The sequence below is a fragment of the Hyaena hyaena genome, unplaced genomic scaffold (genome assembly GCF_003009895.1).
Source record: "Hyaena hyaena isolate Hyena2069 unplaced genomic scaffold, ASM300989v1 scaffold_373, whole genome shotgun sequence".
NCBI classification, from domain to species: Eukaryota; Metazoa; Chordata; class Mammalia; order Carnivora; family Hyaenidae; genus Hyaena; species Hyaena hyaena.
In genome coordinates, this window is record NW_024081005.1 from 1116044 (window position 1) to 1140754 (window position 24711).

The following is a 24711-nucleotide window of genomic DNA, read 5'->3' on the forward strand; positions in this document are numbered from 1 at the left end:
TAGCCACTGTTGAGCAATAGCCTACTGATAACATAAATAGTCAATTAATACATACTTTGTGTTATGTGTATTATATGCTATATTCTTATAATAAAGTGAGCTTGGAGAAAAATAAATAAATAAATGTTTTATTTATTTTTGAGAGAGAGATAGAAACAGTGTGAGCAGAGGAAGGTCAGAGAGAGAGGGAGTTACAGAATCCAAAGACAGGCTCCAGGCTCTGAGCTAGCTGTCAGTACAGACCCCGACATGGGGCTCGAACCCACGAACCCTGAGATCATGGCCTGAGCTAAAGTCGGACGCTTAGCCTATTGAGGCACCCAGGTGCCCCTGTAGACATTGTTTAAAACAAAAACTTTATCAATAAGCTGAACAGGAAAACAAAATTCTAGGTTACTCCTATTTATAAACAAAACAAAGTAACCCACACTGACTTGCTCCTAAGGTTGATTCATTAGTTTAAAGGAATTTTTCTGTATTTTGATATCACAATTGTATTTTCATATGAGTTTTTGTCTATGCTATTATATGATTATGATTGATTTTCCAAAATGATGAGATACTATTCTTCAAAAAGATCATCTTATTTATCACAAGTATTTTCGTCATTTCTCAGTGAAGTCATTATCTTTAGTTTGACTTTTAAGTATTTCCTTTGCTTTTGACAGAATACTTTTGTCAAGGTCAGTTAAATACTTGAATCAAGTAAAAAATCAGTTGGAACTATCAGATAAATTTAATCACTTTGAGCTTTTACAATCAAAAGGCATCAGAATTAATTTTCTAATATGAAGGTTGTTATATGTTGCCCATGGGTTTAAACAGAATAGTCCTGTAGGAGAGAATGCAAAACTTGCTTATCCAAAAATCTCAGTATTAAATGAATGCTAATAACTGCAGTAAGGATTGCTGGTTTTGGAAATATCTGTTAACATTAGACTACTAAGATGGAGATTTAGGTTTAAGAGTGCTGAAATACCCTTCATAAATTAACAGGTTTAAAAATTATGCCTGGTTTTTGAGTGAAGGAAAAACATGGTAGGAATATAATTGTACTGATTACCTAAGATGTAGTTACTAATGAAAGTAAGATATTGTCATCCAGGTTTTGATTATTCACTAACAAGTTTGAATCTGCTACCAAACTACATGGTTAGTACTAACATGATATTTTAATACACAATTTGTTTTAGCTTTTTAAGATCTTAAGAATTCATTGACCTATTAGTTATAGATTTTAAGACTGACCCTCTATGGTCTACTGATTAGAACCAAGGACTTTTGTTGGTCTAAGTGAAATTTTAGAAGAAGGCATTTGCTATTAAATTGATTTTGTTTTCCTTCAGCAAGTACTATTAAATTAGTGCTCATTTACAAATAACATTGTGACTATGGTAATAAGGTCTGGCAAGTTGTTTTTAAGTTTAAGTTGAACTATAAAAATGGTCAAATAATCTCAATTTCACATGATTTCAACATTAGTTGTGTATATTTCTATAATACAAGAACATATATTCTTTTTTTTTTTTAAGTTTATTTATTTATTTTGAGGGGAGGGGCAGAGAGAGAATCCCAGGCAGGCTCCATATTCAGCATTGAGCCCAAGGCAGGGCTTGATCCCATGGATGGTGAGATCATGACCTAGCCGAAATCAAAGAGTCAAATGCTTAACTGACTGAGCCACTCAGGTGTCTCTGGTACAAAATATTCTTAATTATTTAACAGAATATTTCTGTGTTATAACTCTGTTTTGATTCTCATTTTCATTCCTTTCTGTCAGCTTTGGGACTTATTACTTGTAGCAAGCAAAAAAATGACTGATATATTAACTTGCTTTCATTACAGCATTTTACAGACAGTATAATGTTGGACTTGGAAAACATGTTAGAGGTCACCAAAGGCCACCCCACTCACCTAATATAGGAAAGTATGTCATCCTCTACATATAGTTATTTCCCTTTGCTTTACCATTTCAGGATATTCCCTCAAGAGTTTTTCTATATTGTTAGAAAGTCTTTGTATTGAACTGAAAACTACCTAATTTTAACTCATCAGTCACAATTCTGCATTCTGTTAGGAATACTGTAAAAGACTACTCCTTCCAGATGGCAAATGTAATATTAGAGGAGGACATGTGCTATACTCCTACTCTCATCCTCATGAGAAACAATCCCAACTAATTCCAATTAAAGAATCAGCATTTTAAGATTTAAGGAACTGTAAGCTTTTTTCCAGAGGTGATCCAATTACAAGGTCTAGGTTGCTGTCAATTTGAATTCTCCACGTTGTCTGATGCAGTACCTTATAAATAATGAGCACTGAACAAACATTTGTTAAATAAATGTGAGGCTGAGAGAGGGTTAATGAGATTTAAGTTTACTCAGTCATTCAGTAAATGTTCATTGATAATCTGTTGTGTGTCAGATACTGTCCTGGACATTTGGGACACACCAGTGAACAACAGAGACAAAATCTCTGTCCTCATGATTTTTTTATTTTACTGTAAGAACAACATGCATTAAAGATTATATGTATAATATATGATCAGGTATTGTAAATGCTGTGAAGTATTATATAATTAGATAAGGATATGAGAGAGAGGGAGGAGGTGATGCTCCTATTTTAGATTGGGTGCTCAAGGAACACCTTTCTGTGAGGTAATTGATCAAGGACTGAGTAAAGTGAGGAGGCTCAGCCTTGTGGATATTTGAGACAGGAGTGTTATAGACAAATTAAGGGCTTGAGTCTCTGTGGCTAGAATTTTATATGTCAGGACTGAAGGCGAGAGAGTAGTTGAGGTGGAGAGGTAGCCTGGAGAAAAATTATTCAGGGAGTTATAAATTGAACTAGAGATCTGAGGTTTCTTTCTAAGTGTGGTGGGAAATGATGAAGCAGAGGAATGACATGATTAGATCTACATTTAAACAAGATCACTTACAGCTATTGTATTGGGAATAAGTTACATGAGGGGAAGAGAGGAAGCAAAGAGACCCATTCTAGCCCCACTGGTAGAGTCTTCTAGAATTTCAGTGTTCAATACAGTAGCCACAAGTTATATGTGATCATTGAAATTAATTAAAATTAAGTAAAATGTAAAAATTCAGTTCTTGCACTAGCCATATTTCAAGAGTTCAATAGGCACATGTGGCTAGTAACTTCATCATACCAGACAGCACAAATGTAGGACATACCGTCATCACAGAAAGTTTAGACAACACCGTTCTAGACTATATAGTAGCCAAGACTGTAGAGTAGCAATAGAGGTCATAAGACTTGTCAGATATAGTCAAGACATATTTTGAAATAAGGGCTAATAGCATTGGATGTGGGATATGAGAAGAAGGTTAAAGTCAGGTGATTCTAAAGTTTGAGGCCTGAATAAATGGCTCAGTCCATTTCAAAATGGCAGAGAAGTTTAGAAGTTTAGTTAAATGGCAGGCAAATTCAGTTTTGAACTTGAGAAATGATATGCCTGTTGCAGACTTGAGTATATGGTGAAGATCATTAAATTTGGCAACACAGAACTTAATGTTTTTAATTTTTTTTCAAATTACTGATTTTTCTGTTTATTATTTTCCCTACAAGAATTAAGTTTGTTTATATACAAACAATTCATTTATAAATGAGGATATAATTGTTTAGTGTGTTGATTATATCAGAAAAGTGGTCAAACTTCCAATTTAAGTAGATTGAACATATTTATCAGCTTAATTTCCCAATCTTTGCTAAAATGATATGATAGTAAAGAAATTAAAATGCTACAAACTCACAATAAAAAAGTGAACCATCAAAAAAGACAAATAACAAGTATTGGCAAGGATGTGTTCAAAAGGCAACGCTTGTTCTCTGTTGGTGGGATTATAAATTGGTATACTCACTATGGAAAACAGTGTGGAGGCTCCTCAGAAAATTAAAAGTAGAACTAGTGTGTTATACAGCCATCCCACTTCTGGGTATATATCCAAAGGAAGTGAAAACAGGATCTTGAGATATCTGCACTCCCACATTCATTTCAGCATATTCACAATAGCTAAGATAATGAAACAACCTAAGTGTCTGCCCACAGGTGAATGAATAAAAAAGAATAAAGAAGATACTGAGTTATATATCAATAAAGTTGGAGAGACTTTTAAGTAATTAAATTAATAAAATTGCTGAGATTATAAAAAAAGTGAACTGACGGGGACCATCTGTTTGTAGAAGTTTCAAAAATTATATATATATATATTTAATTTTTTTAGTGTTTATTTTTGAGAGAGACAGACACAGAATGTGAACGGGGGAGAGTCGGAGAGAGAGAGATACACACACAGAATCCAAAGCAAGGTGTAGGCTCTGAGCTGTCAATACAGACCCTGATGTGGGGCCTGAACCCATGAACTGTGAGATAATGACCTTAGCCGAAGTGGGAGGCTTAGCCAACTGAGCCACCAGGTGCCCATATATATATATATATATATATATTTTTTTTTTTTAAGTTTACTTATTTTAAGAGCGGGGAACGGGCTGATAGGGAGAGAGAGAACTCCAAGCAGGATTTGTGCTATCAGCACAGAGCCTAATGTGGGGTGGAACTCATGAACTGTGAGATCATGACCTGAGCCTAAGTTGGACACTCAACCGACTGAGCCCTCAGGCGCCCCAAAGTTTCATAAATTTTAAATGATCATAAGGAGCAAAGTTATCTGAGGAATCAAAGTGGAAGAAATCAAGTGCAGAAAATAAACAGAATGGGATTGAAAAGAATGGACTCATCTTGTCCCACAGAACCCTGGAGAAGCCTAGGATTCAGAAACATTAGGAATGAAGGGGACCAGAAATGGGATGTGCTACTGGAAACAAAGATGTGAATTGAAAGATTTAATATGTATCAAGTTTATTAGTGCTTCAGTTTATTTTTAATTAGTTTTTTTTTAATCTTTATTTTTGAAAGAGAGAGACAGAACATGAGCAGGGGAGGGGCAGAGAGAGAGGGAAACACAGAATCTGAAGCAGGCTTCAGGCTCTGAGCCGTCAGCACAGAACCTGATGTGGGGCTTAAATTCATGGACTACAAGGTCATGATGTGAGCTGAAGTTGGATGCTTAACTGAGCCATACAGGCGCCTCAGTGCTTCAGTTTTTATTTTTTTTAAATCCCATTAAGTTATTAGTATTTTTTTTTAATTTTTAAAATTTTTTTTTTTCATTATTTCTGAGAGAGAGAGGGAGAGAGTGTGAGCAGGGGAGGGTCAGAGAGAGAAGGAGATACAGAATCCGAAGCAGGCTCTAGGCTCTGAGCTAGCTGTCAGCACAGAGCCCGACACGGGGCTTGAACCCACAAACTGTGAGATCATGACTTGAGCTGAAGTCCGACTCTTAACCAACTGAGTCACCCAGGTGCAAGTTATTAGTATTTGAAAGAATATTTAGTATCAATGAAAGTTCAAAGTATACACAGTATATAATTAAAAAAAATATTTGTGCAAACATTAAAACAATTTAAGACACTCCAAGCCTTGACTATGTATTTATGTATTGATGAAACTCTGTTAATTTATAATTTGGGAGGAGAAAATCCAGATATATAGCTCTGTGGCATAATTAGAAAGGAGAGAATTATAATGGAATTCTAAATATGGAGGAATTAATTTCAAGTTCTTCCTCTCCCATTTCTTACTTTTTGCCTTAGACAAAGAGGGAATTAGGAAGAATTACCTTTTAGCTACACAATGGGGAAAATTCAGTACATTTAAATCTATCACCTTACTCTGTATGCCTCTTCACCACCAATTCTCTCTGTAATGGTGAAATTGGCTAGCCTGAAATCAGACCCATTTGAAAGAGGAGTGAGTTATGAATTCACTTATGGAAAAGCAGTAATAATAGTTTCTTTTGTTAAATTAGAAAATATAAAATATATATAAACACATTTTGTGATCTAATTGGAATATTTAATTTAGATATAGTATGTTTTATTAAATCAGCAATGTTGTCTATGTAGACATGAGCTTCTGATGTATAATTACGGGTCATGAAATTTGGAGAAAGGTTCTAGAATGCTTTTGCTCTATTCCTCTACACAAAAAGTTATTAAATGTCAGTGAGCCCATTAATGAATCATCTTCATCTCTTTTCCCTTAAGAGTAGAATTTCCTATAGCTTGTATTTCTCATACTTCTCTTTATTTGAGTACTACCATTATACTATAATCTTTGCTATCCTAATGCCATTACTTAATATTTTTAAAATATCTCATTTTCATGCTTGTATTTGTTTAAAAAGGAGGTCTTAGATCAATATTATTTCCTTAAGTGGAAACCAGTAAAATGTCCCATTAATGGAAGGTAAGTGTAAAAGTCAATACCATTATGATACATGAAAACATAATAAAGTTATGAAATGTCAGCTATAATAGGAAGGCCTGCCTGTGGGCAAGGCTTCAAGCTCAGGACATGTCTCTATTTGTTAAAAAGATTAGCAAGTAAAACAAATTAGCACTAAACTGGGACTTTTTCCATGATATAATCAGAAGTATTGAAACATTTAAAAACAGAGTAAATTATAGAATTCAGTTTTCTAAAATTTAGCTACAGAAATTTTCTTTAGTTGTAAGTATTACTCTTAGAAAAGCCCAACCATAACCCAAATGTAATAAACAAGAGATGTAGAAAAGACATTTAGAAATATGGAAATGTAATATGCTGATAGGAGTTGTACTGGGGTCTCTTCTCCACTACCCTCTTTCGACCTCTGAGAAGTGAAAGCCCTCAGGATATGGAAGACTTCCAGAATTCTCTCTCTTCCCTCTCTGTATTTTAATTCAGTTTCAGTATATTTGCTTACTGAAACTACCAGCAGTGCCTTTTTCTTCCTTAAGCTTTATAGTTGTATTAAATATTTAAAAGATCAAAGAATTGAATTTTCTTTCTTCATCTGTAGTTAAGCTCATCTCAGGCTATTTTGCTTGTAAAAACGTAGCCTACATTCCCCTTTTCTTTGTCAAATTATTGTCTGTGACATGTCATAAAGACCAAAAAATCCAGGGGTTTTTTCTTCACTGAGATCTCAGTAATCTGATTTTTTTAAAAATAATTTGAGAACTGAAATTTTTTTTTTAATTTCTTTTTTATTTCTAGGAGAGGGAGACAGCATGAGCAGGGGATGGTCAGAGAGAGAGGGAGACACAGACTCCAAATAGGCTCCAGGCTCTGAGCTGGCAGTCAGCACAGAGCCCAACGCGGGGCTCGAACCCACAAACCGCGAGATCATGACCCAAGCGAAAGTCGGACGCTTAACCGACTAAGCCACCCAGGCGCCCCGCCCCGAGAACTGAAATTTTTTAAAGTTTATTTCTTTATTGAGAGAGAGAGAGAGATGCAGGTAGAGGGGCAGAGAGAAAGGGAGAGAGAGAGAATCCCAAACAGGCTCTGCACAGGCAGGAGTGTGTGCCACATGGGGCTCAAACTTACAAACCATGAGATCATGACCTAAGCCGAAACCAAGAATTGGATGCTTAACCAACTGAACCACCCAGGTGCCCCTCAGTAATCTAATTTTGAATAATAGCTAGCATTTATTAAACTATTACTTTGTGCCAGGCACATGTTCAAACTGCATGTACTAACTCAGCAATCCCCATTTTCAGATGAAGAAGTTCACAATGCTTGACTTCATATCCCAGCTCCACAATTTACTAACTGTATATATAATCTTGGGCCAGTTATTTAATCTCTGCATTTCAGTTCCTTATTTGTAACATAGTCATAGTACCTACCTCATGGAATTGTTGAGATAAGACCGTACTTTCTTGTGTTACTAAACAGAATTGTATAGAGCTAAATCTCCTGTTAATATACTCAGCCTGCCCATTAGCTCAATTCAAAAGTCAAACTTTTCTCATTTTGTTTGTTTGGCTTGGTTTGGTTACAGTTTGACATCAGGGAGAAAAATATATTCTAAAAGGTGTGAAGTTTTTGCAATAGGACTGAAGAGAGTAACATACTTCATTTTAAAGCAATGTCAATAATTTGGTGTGTGTTCTTAGACAAACCATTTCACAAAATTAAGTTTCTTTAATCAAAGCATGATTTCAAATGAGATGTTTAGAAATCAAGAACTTCAAAAAGAAAACTATACTTCTTGAACCCTGTGTGGAATGCCCTTTTGTGGTGTGTGTAGTGCCTTAATAACTTTAAAGAAATGAAAGTTGTACTGTTACAGAAGGGGCTAAAAGTTGAGAATATGCCCAGATATTTCATCCATTTAGATAATGTGAAATATTTATATAGTACAACATAGGTGATTTTGAGGGTTTCTATCCATTTAGGCTATAATGTCATGAATATCACATGATATAATATAAATAACAAAACCCAAAAAATATTAAGCATCACATTCTCTGAACCATAGTGTTCATATAAACTGAGTCACATTCTCCTTGAGTAATGAACACAGAATGTAATTAACTTACCACTGCGCTCATTAATCAGATTCCAGTATTCTTGTTTCTACAATCCAGATTACTGGAGACCTAGCCATCTATAGATACCCTTAGATCTCTAATTGATAAAGTCACTGCTTTGGAAATGAGTTTAGAAATAAGTGTCAGATAACTATTATTACTTTGTAGCCCCAGCTCTGCTTCCTTCTAATTACCTGAGTTTTTACAACTAATTAATTGCTGTTGAAGATTTTCCTCTTTTGTTTACATGTTTATTGCCTCTGGAAGTCTGTTCACCACTAAAACACAGATGTACAATGTAACCCTCTGTCATGTAGGCTACCCACTACCTCTGACTGGATCTTGTACTTCCAGTTTATTACTGGTGTACTGAATTCCTTATCCTCAGAAGACAGACAAAACCCAGCCTGGGCTACGTGTAGTTCACACTGAAAGCTATGAATGTAAACAGAAAGTTCTTTGTTAGGAGTGTGATCACTTTAACAATTAAAGGATCGAAAACTCTTACATTCACAATAGGCAACAGAATAAGTTTGTTTTTAATTTTAATCTCTACTTTCAAAAAAAAAATCATCCTGAAATATAATATTGACTTTACCCTATAAATTTTAATTGGGTTCAATTCCATCCTCAAGTCCTTAGGATTATGTCAAAGTGCTCCCTAAGGTAACAGAATTTCTTATAAAGCTAGTGAGTCCTTTTAATGAAATAGATGTTCACAGTCCCTTATCTGCAATTCTAGAAAAATCAAAAACATTTTTGTAACCTATTTGAAGGTGAACTTGACCTGAGCTTTGTTGGTGACAAAACCTGACTTGACCTGAGACTATTTATAGTTTTTATTTATCCTATTTAGTGTGAATATTAGTAAGTTTGCTACAGAAATGTGAATGTATTGGGTTACTGGATGCTAATCCACACCTTTGCTGGAAATGTTTCACAATATATAGCATAAACACTGTGTTAGTTTTCTGAAATCCGAGAAACTCATTATTAAAGCACAACTGGTCCAGAGTTTCATGTAAATGGCTGGGAACCAGTATATAAGCATACATAAGAGATAGAGGGAAGGTAGCCTTTTTTTTTTTTTTTTCCTGATTCTTTTAATGTTCCTTTGTCACTCATTTCCTTTCTCCTCATCACTCTCCTCTTCTTTCCTTCCTCCCTCTCTCTAATAAACACTTGATAATGATAATCCAACCAGCAGGAGTGCTGTGCTAGGAGTTCTGTTCTTTATATATATATATATTAATTATTATAATAATTATATATAATTAATATATATATTAACATTTTATTATTTTTAAGTAATCTCTATACTAACATGGGGCTCAAACTTAACAAACCTGAGATCAAGGGTCCTGTGTTCTACTGACTAGCCGGCCCGGTGCCCCCTCTTTATACATTTTAATTGATCTTAAAAAGTTCTGTAGTTTATCATTTATAATGGAATTCATAACAGAAACTGAAAAAAAAAAAGAAAAACATTATTCTTCTGTAAAATTTTTGCTTTGTCTCCAAAAGGTCATTTGAGTTAATATTACAACCCTGTTTTTAGGTCATTTTATTTTCTTCCTTCTGAATTGTACATTGGGTAATAACCACACAGCATGATAAAATTCTATTGAATTTATCTTTAGACTAGTACAGTATGAGAACTCTGGCAGTTGCCCTATCCATACCCTGTAGACTAGTCTGAACATAAACTATGTGTTATTGTTTATCACTTATTTTAGCTTAGATCTTTTATTATTTATTTATTTATTTATTGCCGATGCTAGTAAAGACTAAGTATCCAAAAACAGATACTGCATTGTACTATAAAGAGCAAAAGTGAACCAGAGAGTGCCTTCAACACATTACTTGGAAATTTCCATAACCATATATCCAGCTAAGTCACTGATAAGGTCTGCTTTCCATATAACTATAGGACACAATGTTGCCAAGCTTTCTGCTCCTACATAACAAGGATTCCCCTTATTCCAGTTTCTAATACAAGTCTACTCCATTTTGTTTTACTTTATTTTATAGCATATACTAATTTTTTTTTTTTTTAACAAATTGAAGGTTTGTGGCAACTCTGCTTTGAGCCAGTCTTTCAGTGCCATTTTTCTAACAGTATTTGCTTGCTTGATGTCTTTGTGTCACATTTTAGTAACTCTTGTAGTATATCACATCTTAAGTTATTTTCATAAGTAATCTTTGCTGTTACTCTTGTAATTATTTTGAGGTGACACAAATTGTGCCAATATAAGATGGTGGGCCGATAAGTGTTGCATGTACTCTGGCTACTCCACCAACTGGCTGTTACCCCATCTCTCTCCCTCTCCTCAGGGTTCCCTATTCCCTGAGATACAACTATTTTGAAATTAGGCTAGTTAATAACCCTACAGTGGCCATTAAGTGTTCAAGTGAAAAGAAGAGTTCCATGTCTCTTGCTTTAAATCAAAAGCTAAAAGTGATTAAGCTGAGTGAGGAAGGAATGTCAAAAGCCAAGACAAGCCAAAAGCTGTCTCTTATGCCAGACACTTAACCAGGTTGTAAATGCAAAGGAAAAATTCTTGAAGGAAATGCAAATGCTGCTCTAGTGAGCACAGGAATGATAAAGTGAAACATTGCTGATACGGAGAAAGTTTTAGTCACCTAGATAGAAGATCAAACCAGTCACACAGCATTCCCTTAAGCCAAAGCCTAATCCAGCGCATAGCCCCAATTCTCTTCAACTCTGAAGGCTAAAAATGGTGAGGAGTCTGAAGAAGAAAGTTGGAAGTTAGCAGAGGTTAATGTGGTTTAAGAAAAGAAGCCACCCTATAGTTTAAAATGCAAAATGAAGTAGCAAATGCAGATGTAGCAGCTGCAGCAAGTCATCCAGAAGATCTAGCTAAGATTACTGAAGGTGGCTTCACTACACGGATTTTCAGTGCAGATGAAACAGATTTCTATTGGAAGAAGATGTCATCTGAAACTTTCATAGCTAGAGAGGAAAAGTCAATCCCTGTCTTCAAAGCTTCAAATGACAGGCTGACTCTCTTGTTAGGGGCCTAATGTCGCTGGTGACTTTAAGTTGAAGCCAATGCTCATTGACCATTCTGAAAATTCTAGGGCCCTTAAAAATTAGAAATCTAATCTACCTGTACTTATAGTGAAACAACAAAACCTGAATGACAGCAACTCTCTTTACAACATGGTTTACTGAGTATTTAAGCCCTCTGTTGAGACCTATTACTCAGGAAAAAAGATTCCTTTCCAAATATTACTGCTCATTGACAGTGGAGTTGGTCACCCAAGAGCTCTGATGGAAATGAATAAGATTAATGTTTTTTTCATGACTGCTGACATAATATCCATTCTGCAGCCCATTAATCAAGGTGTGATTGTGACTTTCAAGTCTGATTATTTCAGAAATCCATTGTGTAAAGCTTATAACTGCCCTAGATAGTGATTTCTCTGATGGAGCTGGGAAAATACGTTGAAAACCTTCTCAATTTCTAGATACATTAAAAACATTCATGATTCATGCGAATAGGTCAAAACATCAACATTAATAAAAGTTTGGAAGAAGTTGATTCCAACCCTAACGGTTGACTCTGAGGGGCTGCAAGTGGAGGAAGTAACTACAGTTGTAGTGGGAATAGCAGGAGAACCAGAATCATAAGTGGAGCCTGAATTGTTAAAATCTAATGATAAAACAGATGGGGAGTTGCTTCTTATGGAGAAGCAAAGAAAGTGGTTTCTTGAGACAGAATCTACTGGTGAAAATTGTCAAAATGACATCAAAGTATTTAGAACATTATATAAACGTAGTTAAAAAGGCAGCAACAGGGTTTGAGAGGATTGACTCCAGTTTTTAAAGAAGTTCTACAGTGCTATCAAACGGCATTGCATATACAGAGAAATCACTTGTGAAAAGAAGAGTCCATCAATGGGGCAAATTTCACTGTTTTATTTTAAGAAACTGCCGCAGTCACCTCCAACCATTTGCAACCACCCCCTTGATCATTATGAAGGCACGACTCTCCACCAGCAAAAAGATTACAACTCACTGAAAGTTCAGATGACAGTATTTTTTTAAGCAATAAAATTTTTAAGGTTTTTTTTTATAATTTTTAAGTTTTTTTAGACATAATGCTATTGTACACTTAATAGACTATAGTGTAAACATAACTTTTATCTGCACTGAGAAACCAAAAATTTCATTTCACTTGCTTTATTGCAATATTCACTTTATCATGGTGGTCTGGAACTGAACCTGCAATATATCTGAGGTATGCCTGTAACATGTTCCTCATTTCCTTCTGAGTCCTCACCAGCAGCATCCAGATTAAGACCAGATGTCTATTAAAAATCTATTTGATGTAAGTTAGGCTTTCCCTATCACGCTTCTCAAAATTGTTGTAGTTTCTGCCCAGTATCTAATTCCAAAGCCACTGTCAACATTTTTATTGTTAATACAACATCCCACATTCAGGTACCACAATCTGTGTTAGTTTTCTGTTGCTGTGTAACAGATTGCCAGCTTAAAATTTAGCAGCTAAAGCAACACAAATTTATGATTTTACATTTGTTATTGGCCAGGAGTCTGGGTACAGAATAGCTGGTTCCACTTTTCAGGATATCACCCAACTGAAATCAAGGTATCAGTTGGGACTACAGTATCATTTGAGGCTCAGAGTCCTATGCGAAACTCACTAGTTATTATTAGAATTCAGTTCCTTGTGATTGTAGGACCATTTTCTCCCTGGTTATTGGGTGGAGTGCACTGTCCGCTCCTTGAGACCATCCTTTAGTCTTTGCTGTGTCCCCTACAAAAGCAGTCATAACGTGAAAGGAATGTTGAGGGCAATCTTAAAGTTCTGCCTACTAAGCTAATTTGTTTATTACAGTATGAAGGACAAATAAGATTTTTTCTTAGTCTTTTATGCTTCATACATATTGGTTTCTTTTAGTGGCTGCCCACTCTGATACATTTTAAGTCTTCATTTCTTGAGGAAGACTACCAAATACTCTAAAGCAATGATCTTAGCAAGAGTCAGTAGGTGGAGAGGAGGCAATACTCAAAACTGAAATTCTTTCTGTTGGTACCTCCCAGTGGTGAGAAGAAATGTAACATTGAAATTAGGGATTTTCTTTTCCATTTTACCTTTCTCCTAAGTTTTTTTTTTTTAATATTTTTATTTATTTCTACGAGAGAGAGAGAGACAGCGTGAGCAGGGGAGGGTCAGAGAGAGAGGGAGTCACAGACTCTGAAACAGGCTCCAGGCTCTGAGCTGGCAGTCAGCACAGAGCCCGACGTGGGGCTCGAACCCATGAACCCCGAGATCATGACCTAAGCGAAAGTCGGATGCTTAACCGACTAAGCCACCCAGGCGCCCCACTTTTCTCCTAAGTTTAAATGACATATATAGAGAGAAGAATCCCAGAGGTTTTCTTGTTTTTTTGAAGCTGTCCTCTGAAAGCAGGGAACAGGCATATATGATTTCTGTTTAGATAAGTGGCTGACATGAGCCAGAGGCCTAGAAAGGCAGTTTAGACTTGTGTTTGTTTTAGTTTCTCTTCTCTCACTGGAAAAGTGTAATGGAAAAGTTGACAAATATTAAGCCTTACTCCAACTTCAATAAAAATGTTTACACACATGTTGTTTTCTATCTTGAGGCAACATCTAACTAAAATTTCACTGAATTTTATCTCTTTTTCTTCTTAAAATCCCAATTCTTCCTTAGTCTTTCCTAATATATTAGGCAATAATGTTTTTTCTTTGCTACCCGATCTATGTCTACTCCTTAATGGAAAGAATAGTATTGTATTTATTTAATCAGCTTTTAGTCTTCTAAAGTTATAATAGCGCTTTTATTGTTTCTACTTTGTATATATCGGTCTTGGTGTTGACCATCCTGGATTAATAGGTAAAAGAAACATTTTTACATTATTTAACATGTCCTCTAATTACTGTAATTATCATTTTGGATTAAAATGCTTAGGAAATTAGAAGTTGAAAGAAAAACAAGGGATTTCTATTTTAAATAATGGGTTTTTAAAACAGTTGTGTTATCAGTTCACAAATTCTAATTTTAATAACATCTAAGTTACATGGCATCTTAGATGTGCTTTGGCTGTTTGAGGAGGGAAGATCTTAGATGTTAGCCATAACTTGGTTTCTTTAGCCTTACAGAATTTTTTTTTTTAATGGGAGAAGTTAATTTTTAGAAAACACGTCTTTTGGGGCGCCTAGGTGGCTTAGTCGGTTAAGCGTCTGACTTTCGCTTAGGTCATGATCTCGCAGTTCGTGGGTTCGAGCCCCGCGTCGGGTTCTGTGCTGACTGCCAGCTCGGAGTCTGGAGCCTGTTTCAGAGTCTGTGACTCCCTCTCTCTGACCCTCCCCTGCTCACGCTGTCTCTCTCTCTCTTTCCTAGAAATAAATAAAATTAAAAAAAAATAAAAACGTCTTTTTGGAGGTCCCTAGGTGGCTCAGTCGGTTAAGCGTCCGACTTCAGCTCAGGTCATGATCTCACAGTTTGTGGGTTCGAGCCCCGCATCGGGCTCTGTGCTGACAGCCAGCTCAGAGACTGGAGCCTGTTTTGGATTCTGTATCCCCTCCTCTCTCTGACTCTCCCCTGCTCATACTGTTTCTCTCCCTCTCTCAGAAATAATAAAACATTAAAAAAAAAAAGAAAGAAAACACGTCTTTTTTTTTTTGGTTTTCTCACAGCATGTTTTACCTGAAGTTGGGGCTTGATTTTTTTCTGACAATAAAAAACATTCAGACACCTTCATGGGACAAAGAAAAACGGTGCTCTCTAGCTTTTGTCAGGTTTAGTTACTTTGTTTTTTGTCTTGTGAACACTGTTGTTGAGGCATAATTAACATGTATGATAAACTATACATACTAAAGTACACACTTTGGTAAGTTATGAAATATGTATGCATCTGTGAAACCATCATCACAGCAAAGGTAATGAATATATCCATCATTCCCAGACATTTTCTCATGTCCCTTTATAATCATTACCACCTGCTTCTCCACAGTGCCATCCTCAGGCAACTGAGCTGCTTTCTCTAAATGTATATAAATTAGTTTGCATTTTCTAAAATTTTTTACATATGTAATCATAAATCATGTGCTTTTTTTGTCTAGCTTCCTTTATACAACATAATTATTTTGAGATTCATGTCATATGTATCAATAACAGTTCATTACTCTTTATTGCTGATTAATAATCCATTGTAGGAATATACTAAAATGTTTATCCATTCACTTACTGATAGACATTTGCTTGTTTCCAAGTTTTGGCTCTTAGAAATAAAGTTTCAGGGGCGCCTGGGTGGCTTAGTCGGTTAAGCGTCCGACTTTTGCTTAGTCATGATCTTGTGGTTCGTGGGTTCGAGCCCCACGTCGGGCTCTGTGCTGACTGCCAGCTCAGAGCCTGGATGTTTCAGAGCCTGTATCTCCCTCTCTCTCTGACCCTCCCCTGCTCACGCTGTCTCTCTTTCTCTCTCTCCTAGAAATAAATAAAAATATATAAAAAACAAAAAAAAAATAAAGCTTCAATGAAGATTTACATATAAGTCTTCATATACATACGTGGTTTAATTTCTATTGGGTGAATACCTTGGAGTGGAAGGACTAAACCATATGGCTGGCTTAAATTTAATTTTTTAAGAAACTTAACAAATATTTTTCCAAAGGGTACCATATTTTTACATTCCCATTAGCAGTGTTCCAGTTCCTCATCATCTTTGTCAGTACTTAGTATGGACAGTCTTTCATTTTAGCCTTTTTGATAACTATGTAATAGTGTCTCATTGTTCTAATTTTCATTTTCCTAATGACAAATGATGTTGAGCATCTTTTCATGTGCTTATTTGCCATCTATATATTTTCTTTGACAAATGTATATTCAAATCTCTTGCCTATTTTTTATTAAATTGGATTGTTTTCCCATTATTGACTTGACAATGCTTTATGTATTCTAGATAAAAATCTTTTATCAGTTATGTGATCTGCAAATATTTCCCTTTAATTCATAGCTTTTCTTTCATTCTTCTAATATTTCTTTTCAAGAAGCAGAGGTTTCAATTTTGATAGTTTCTAATTTATCATTTTTTTCTTTTAAGGAGCAAACTTTTTTTTTTTTTTTTTTTTTTAAGGAGCAAACATTTGATATTGTATCTAAGAAAAGCTTTGTCTCACCCAGGATGATTTTCTGGGTTAATTAATTTTCTCCCAACCTTTGAAAAAGTGGCCTCTGGGTTATTATTGTATGCAAAAAAGATTATTAAAATTATTTTACAACTTAAAAATTAAGAATTCTAAAACCTAGTTCTTAAGCTTCTAAGGTCAATTTAGTTATTTTATTGGAGAAAAGTTTAAGTCACTTTCAAGGAGTTATTTAATTGGGTATATAATTTTCAAAATTTGTTAATTAAACTTGTTAAAATATTTTAAACTACTTTCATATAATTAAAAGTCATTTTTAAAAGTAATTCAGTTGTCTCACTGACAAAAAGAATCTTCCTGATAATTTAAATAAATCTGATGAATGAAAACTTACTTACAAGTATGCTAAGATTTAAGTTCTTTTATGTGTTCCAGTGGTATGTGATACAGTGTAAAATATAAGTCTGAAATCATTTTCTCAATTACATTATTTAAATTGATATCAAAAACCATATTATTCTAACTGACCTAATTCTCCTAAATAGAAACAGCTAAAATACCAAATATGTACAGATTCTTTAATTTTTAAAAGTACTATTATATGGGTTTGCATCTCTTAAACTTTTTATAAACTTCATTATGAATCTTTTGGGTCAAAAGATGCTTATAACTTTGGAGGTTGCCTTCTCAACTCATTATGACTTCTTTTTTTTTTTTTTTTAATGTTTATTTATTTAAGAGAGAGCTTGAGTGAATAGGGGAGGGGCAGAGAGAGGGAAGGAGAGAGAGAATCCCAAGCAGGCTCTGTCAGAACAGAGCTTCCACAAACTGTGAGATCCTGACCTGAGCTGAAATCAAGAGTTAGATGCTTAACCAACAAAAGCCATACAATTGCTCCTCATGGTTTCTTAATGAACAAAGAAGTCCTAAGCTAGGATGGTGGGTAGACCTTTGCCCAAAACTAGTGGCACACACAGGATTCTATTTTATAGTTGCTTTATTCTTAAAATAAGGTAATCTTATAGCCCTATTTCCTTAGAATCAACTTAAACACACATAATTCATTATTCTAACCCCAAACGGGTTGTTACACGAGTTGATTGGATTCAGTTAATCTGTTTACTATTTCAGTCTTTTTGGAATCACTTTTCTATGCTTCCTATTTTTGACTGCCACAAATCCCTCAGGATTAAAATGACATCTGTTAGAATCCTTTTGTGGCTTGTCTGACTGGGCACAGTTTTAAGGTCATGACCTTATACTTATGTTAACCAAAAACACAATAATTCTGGTTATGTAATATAATTAATTTTTCTTATTTGAAAGTCTTCCCTTAAGCTTTGTTATCATGTATCCTACCACGTTCAGTGAAACAAAAGTGAATAATAGTTATGTTAATTGCAAAGCAGAACCTTTTTGATAGTAAAATAATACCAGTCATGCATCTGTAACCCAAGTTATCTAGTACTGTGTCTAAAGGAAACAACTGAAGTAATACACTTTTATGAATTTTCATGACAAATTGTTTCCACCATCTATTGGTTGACTTCAAGCTTTTTTTCCTCCACTTTTTTTTTCATTCTTCTACTTCTACATTTCTTTCATTCCTGTGTCTTATCTTCTTTCAGAGCTAATGATGTGGAAAGCCATAGTAAAGCTGAGTAAAAATAGAGAAAAATGATAAGGATAATGATGGCAATTGCCAAATTGGGGATGGTAGATAATTTATAAGGTATAGCGTTATTGATTCTTAGAAAGCTGCTTTAACAGTACATTAAGTTTTGAGATTGGGTGACTTGAGGGGTGAGGCAGTTTTAAAAAGTCTTAAGCTTCTTTATAGCAAATTATAAATTAAAAATATTCAAATCTATTTTGTTAGGTAGATAATACTGGCTTAAAAAATAGTGTTCTCTATGTTTCGGAGTTCTAACAAGTTCCAATTAGGGATGCATAGAGATTGTAGTTCACTGAATAGACAAACACTTTTCCATAAAAACTAACAGAGGACTAATAAAAAATACAATTCAGCCTGATTGAGTCAAGCAACAAAGTTAATTAGTAATCTTTATAAGACAAACCAAGTACTGAAAAATTCTATTGTGGTAAGAAGTTACTTTTACTTTTTTCATTTTTTATAGGAAATAATTAGATATTATGGTGATTTTCTTTTCTTTTTATTTTAATTTAAATTTTAGCTAGTTAACAAAGAGTGCAGTATTGGTTCCAAGAGTAGAATTCAGTGATGCATCACTTACATACAGCACCCAGTGCTCATCCCAACAAGTGCCCTCCTTAGTGCCCATCACACATCTGGCCCATCTCCCACCCACCTCCCTCCATCAGCCTGTAATTTGTCTTCTATTATTAAGAGTCTCTTGTGGTTTGTTTCTCTCTCTTCTACCACCCTTTCCCATATGTTCATGGGATGTTTCCAGTGTTTCTGATTGACTTATTTCACTTAGCTTGATACATTCTGGCTTCATCCACATTGTTGCAAATGGCAAGATTTAATTCTTTTTGATGGCTGAGTAGTATTCCATACCCACCACATCTTCTTTATCCATTCATTAGTCAATGGACTTTTGAGCTCTGTCCATAGTTTAGCTATTGTTGAAAGAAATAATTGTATTTTCAAAACAAACTTCTTTAAAAATAAGTATAAACCTGTATCTTAAGTTGTAGAACTTTGTATGTGATATAGATCATTTGCTTTACAATGGAATGCATAAAGTATAATCATAAGAAACTTATTTTGTCTACCAACTTCCTTCCTTCCGTGAGGGAAGTTCTTCTCTTGCCTCTATGTAGAAATTCAGGTCCATAATTCTCTCCTTACAGTCACTTAAGAGCTATAGTCAATCTTGGGATGCCTGGGTGGCTCAGTCAGTTAAGCGTCCGACTTCGGCTTAGGTCATGATATCACAGTTCATGGGTTCGAACCCCGCGTCGGGCTCTGTGCTGATAACTAGCTCAAAGCCAGGAGCCTATTTCAGATTCTGTGTCTTCCTCTCTCTCTGACCCTCCCCTGCTCATGCCGTCTCTCCTGTCTCAGAAATAAATAAAACATTTTTAAAAAATTTAAAAAAGAAATGTAGTCACCCTCATTGAAAACAATGTCAATACCATAATTAAAAATGCCTAGTCAGTAAATTAATCACCAATTCAGTCTTCATTCAAAGCTATTCTCTCCCATAGCTACGATTAGCTATAGCTGGGAGACAGTGTGCTTAACTTCTTTTTTTGTTATTTATCTCCTCATCCACTTGCAAGTTGCTTTATCTGACCCCATTAGGATTTAAACTGGAGGAAGGAAGAAAGATAAGAGAGGCAAACAATGTTTTTTGCCTGACTTGTAACTCTTTTTGAACTTGATATGTGCTTAAGGCTGATTGTTTCTCTTATACTTTTGTGCGTCCTTCAGAGACCTTCACTGGAGCTGTCCTTTCTGTGACACTTCAAAATATGGTCTTTCCTACTAGCAGGTACCTAATTCTTTTTCCTCTTCCTTCTCCTACTTCTGTCTTCCTACCCCCTCATCCTCCTGTCCATCACTCCTACCTCTCCTACCTTTCCCCTCCTGGTGGTACTCCGGGAACCACAGGAGGTACTCTGGCTAGGATTGCTTTTTTTTTAGACAGCTTTACTGAGATATAATTGATATACCATAAAATTTACCCTTTTAAACTTTACCTTGTGTGGTTGTTAGTATAGGTACCGAGTTGTGCAACCGTTGCCACAACCTAAACTTCATAACACTTTCATCATCTGGATAGAATTTTGTTAACTCCAAGCTGTTTACACCCCACCCCAAATACAGCATGCTTCCTCACTCTGAGTCTTGCGTGCTCTCTCCTCTCTGGCTACTGTCTCAGAGTTGATAGCCAAAACATGTAGATTCCTAAAGTATCAGGTACCAGTCTACAGTGTCCTCCCTCTGACCAACTCGGTAACACTGAGGAAGCATTCCTGGGGGTTCCACTGAGGCCTCTTTTGCTGGCTAGATGTTAAACAGAGGCACCTTCCTATATCCCTTCTACTTTGGGGGAGACACGAAAATCAGTACAAGTATCTTCAAAGAAATTCTTCATATGCAATGTTCTCTGTACTCTATACCTTATGTGTAGGCTTTAGAGCTATCTATCTAACCAGTTCTCAGACATAGGACTTTGGGAATTTGCTGCAGGGCAGATTTTCTCACAAATCCTGTTGGGTATCTGATTCCTAATAGTATCCTGATGCATCTGTTAAAACTTCCATTTCAATACAGTATTTTACATAGAAGATAATAACTCATATTTATTAGAAAGGAATGAAGCTTCTTATTTTTAAAACATAAATATGCTATCATTTAATGAAGTGAGTAAGAAACTGAGAGTTTTTGGAGGAGGAGGAGTGTTTGAGTAAATAATCACCTCTGTACAAGCTAAATAAAAATGCCTTTGGCTTTTTCTAAGCAGTATCTTACATCTTCCCTTTTAACTACCACATTGTGCATTTAAGTACAAACCCCTCAAGGTAGACTCTAAGCATAAAATGCTATAGTAAATATTTGAAAAGAAAAGTAACAGGACAAGGCTGGCCTCACTTGTAGCTGGAGTTCCTTTTTTCAGTCTGGGTTAAAGTATTGTAAATGTAATTTAAAAGAACATTAGCTATTCTTGTTAGTTGAGTAAAGAAATCAACTTTTGTCTAAAACAGGTGTTTTTTGTAGGTTAATTTTAAAATGTAATGAAGGATATAATTACAGAAAATGAACATTTGACATTTTCCACTCCCTCTAGCTTCTTTGCTAAACCCATCTGCTTCTGCCTACCAATAGATATACATTATGCTCAAATTGGTTGGTTTGGGCAGAAATCTTAGTGAACATTGTAAGGAATAATTTTCATTTCAAGGAAGGTCAGTGTAGGAACGTTATAGATGATGATGTTGCCTCCTCCCCCTAAAATGAAAATAGGATTATTGAGGCCCATAGAAAACCTTAAAACTTATCAATATATCACCCACTTAATTTATTGCCATTGAAAGCAATTATCCCTACAAAAGTGTCACCACAGAGGCAACCTCCTGATTTTTTATTAATTCAGCTTCTACAGAGTTAGATTACAAAGAATGTTTACATGAATAACCCTTTTCCCTGTCAGAGCCACACCAAAATAGTGTTGTTGTTGTTGTTGTTGTTATTATTCCCATGTCACAGATGAAAAACTGAGGTTTAGAGGTGAAATGGCTTTTCTAAAAGCAAATGGTAAGTTGGCAGCAAAGCTGGGTCTGGAAGTAGTTAAGTCCGTCAGTGTAAAATTTATAGTTATATGGTATATATTGGAGATTGAGAAATCAATAAGTGAACAGAAGAAATGTGCTCCATCTTATTTCAACTTCATGCACCATGCTGTAGGAGCTCTTCTCTACTCTTTTTTGCATGGGATAGGATGAAGCCTGCAATTATAATCTGAAAGGCCTTTAGTTAGTTCATTCTGGCTGCTCTGATTTAATCTTCTACACTTTGGTGCCTCCTGGTACCTTGAAGTCTCTCTCTTCTGCCATGAAATAGTCACCACCTATTTTCCAGTTTAGGCTCTGAAGTTGATCCTGTTGGGCTAGGGCAAGTAGTTATTTTGAGACTTTTTTCCATCTAATTCCTTTATCCTGCATGAGTTTAAGCTGTAGGATTCTGTTTAGATTAAAAGGCATATTGAGAAATTAGGTAGATAGGAACCTCAGTCTCTCATCACTGATGTAGAACTTTCATCACTATGAGTGCAGTGTAAGTTGCTGATATGTAGCTCATCTGTTACCTTTGTTTCTTAGGTAATATGCACGTGTCACTAGCTGAGGCCCTGGAAGTTCGGGGTGGACCCCTGCAAGAGGAAGAAATATGGGCTGTATTAAATCAAAGCGCTGAAAGTCTCCAAGAATTATTCAGAAAAGGTAAGTCTTTTTGTCTTTTTCTTTTTTTTTTTCTTTTCTTTTTAATCATGTAACTGAAAAGGGCAAAGTATAGAAGGATTACTTTCTCTTATATTTCTTTGGGCTAAAAAAAGCTCAGATCTTGTCTACCTTCCTTTGAGTATCTTCAGTGTGCCTGATATCGTGCTATGTACTGAAAATACAACGGTGATCAAAACCAAAAACATCCCCGTCTGCCGCTTGTAATCCAGTGTAGAAAATAGCTATTAGTAAAGTACTTATATAAAGAAATGTGGAAAATGCAGCCATGACAAGGGCTACAAAGGAGGGGATTCAGTAACTCAAAGAAAACCCATAATAAGATTTGACCCGGTCATGGGGAAGAAAAGAAAAGTTCCCTGAATAGGTATCTCTGAGGTAAGATCTGAAAGAAAAAAAGTTAACCATATGAGAAGTAGGGAGAAAGGTTCCTGGCAAAGGGGATAATATTTGCATCTGTAACTCTAAATTGGGTTAATGTAGACTGAATAATTAGTTCGGTGCTTCCCTGTAGAATCAGTTACCTGGTCCAAATGACTGTGTGGCATTTTGGAGCTGGAAAAGTTAGGGAGTCGCTTTTTGTCCAAGTACATTTAATACTATACTGAAAATGGCGTTTGCCATTCATTCACTGCACATGGCCAGCTCCTATTTAGAATAGTAAAGATACCAAGCTTCATCTAAAAGAAGAATTAAACTTTAAGATTGATTCACATAATATAATCAGTCACAATAAACATTACAGAAATGGGGAGATTTGACTGTATAACAGACCATCAAAATATGGTCTCTGGGTCAGGAACATTAACATCACCTGAAACTGGATAGAAATGCAAATAATGTAGACCCACACTAGCCCTACTAAATAAATTCTAGGGGTAGAGCCCAGCAATTTGTGTTTAACAAGTACTTAAGGATATTCTGATACATGTTAAAATTTGAGTCATTTTACAGTGGAATTGCTAAAGACCATGAGCCATGGGAACCTTTTGGAAGATGTAGGGGTGACTACTGATTGAGTATAGGAAGGTCTAAGAGAAGAAAGGAAGAATTTTGGAGACAGATGGTAAAGCTTTGTTATTGTTGCTATTATTTTCTAATCCAGGGACAGGGATTTAAAATAGTGTTAGGAGCCACCTGATTCTGTTAGAACCTAGATATTTGAAGATCTTTGATTAGAGTTAGGATTAATCTAAAGAACATTTACTCATTTTCTCTAATGCCAGTTTCCTAAAATCTAACTATTTTAAGTAGATTTTATTGTTTTATTTGCTTCATTTTAATTTTTCAGAAATTTTGGAAGTATAGGCACTCTGGAGTATAGATCAGTAACCATGCTCCTTAGATGTTGTTGAAGGAAGATATGTTGGTGACATTCCTTAGTTAATTAACAATAATCAACTTAATATTTAAGAAACAACTCTTGCTTATGAGATAGATCCTCTTACTTGTCTGAAAGATCCAGATAAGCAGAAGACGAAACTATTGCCCTTAAGGATTCATTCAGATCAGACAGATGCATGTGAAGATTTTACTACTTCAGAACTGTGCCAAATGAGTGATTGGGACGATAAGTACTACAGATGTTCAAAGGAAGAAGGGATAATACCTCTTTCTATTACAGTAATGGCAAGATCACTGCTCTGGCCATGATTCATACAATATAAAGCATCTTCCACACTGTGAATGCCTAAGGAGTTTTCTTCTTTCAAATTTTGTAATGTTAATAGAGATTTTAATGTCTAAATGTAAAGTACTTATAATTAAGATACAATTATTACATAACATATTGGCACATTACAATGAAGAGACTTCCTGGATATGTTATAAAATTAATTGTGAGGCAGTTATATCTTAAACTCTGTTCTGCAGGAGCTGGGTACGATAAGGCCTTCAGTTCAGTTTACAAGGTAACCTCAGTAATAGAGATTGAATTTGGCTTCATTGGCAGTCTGGAAATTACCAACTATTATATCTGCCAATTGGAAATTTGTATTTGGATGAAATTTATGCTTATTTGATTTAGTTTATCTGAAATCTCTGTAGGTTTTCTTTCCTTGTTTGTTGATAGCACAATGTCTTCTTGGCACAAGCTCATCACCTTTATAATGAATTGAAATAAAATAATTACTAGCTTACTTTTTTGTGAATGAATGGTGTTGATC

The 24711-nt window shown here is 35.3% G+C and overlaps 1 protein-coding gene across 8 annotated transcripts in view; it reads left to right on the forward strand.

Moving 5' to 3' along the window:
• PTPN13 (protein tyrosine phosphatase non-receptor type 13) overlaps positions 1-24711 on the forward strand; it is a 201843-nt gene that overhangs the window by 21777 nt on the left and 155355 nt on the right. For all 8 annotated transcript variants that reach the window (XM_039250548.1, XM_039250552.1, XM_039250549.1 and 5 more), the window contains exon 2: positions 22409-22528. In XM_039250548.1, coding sequence (XP_039106479.1) covers positions 22414-22528 — 115 coding nt within the window. In that variant the 5' untranslated portion in view covers positions 22409-22413. The remainder of the gene's footprint in view (positions 1-22408; positions 22529-24711) is intronic.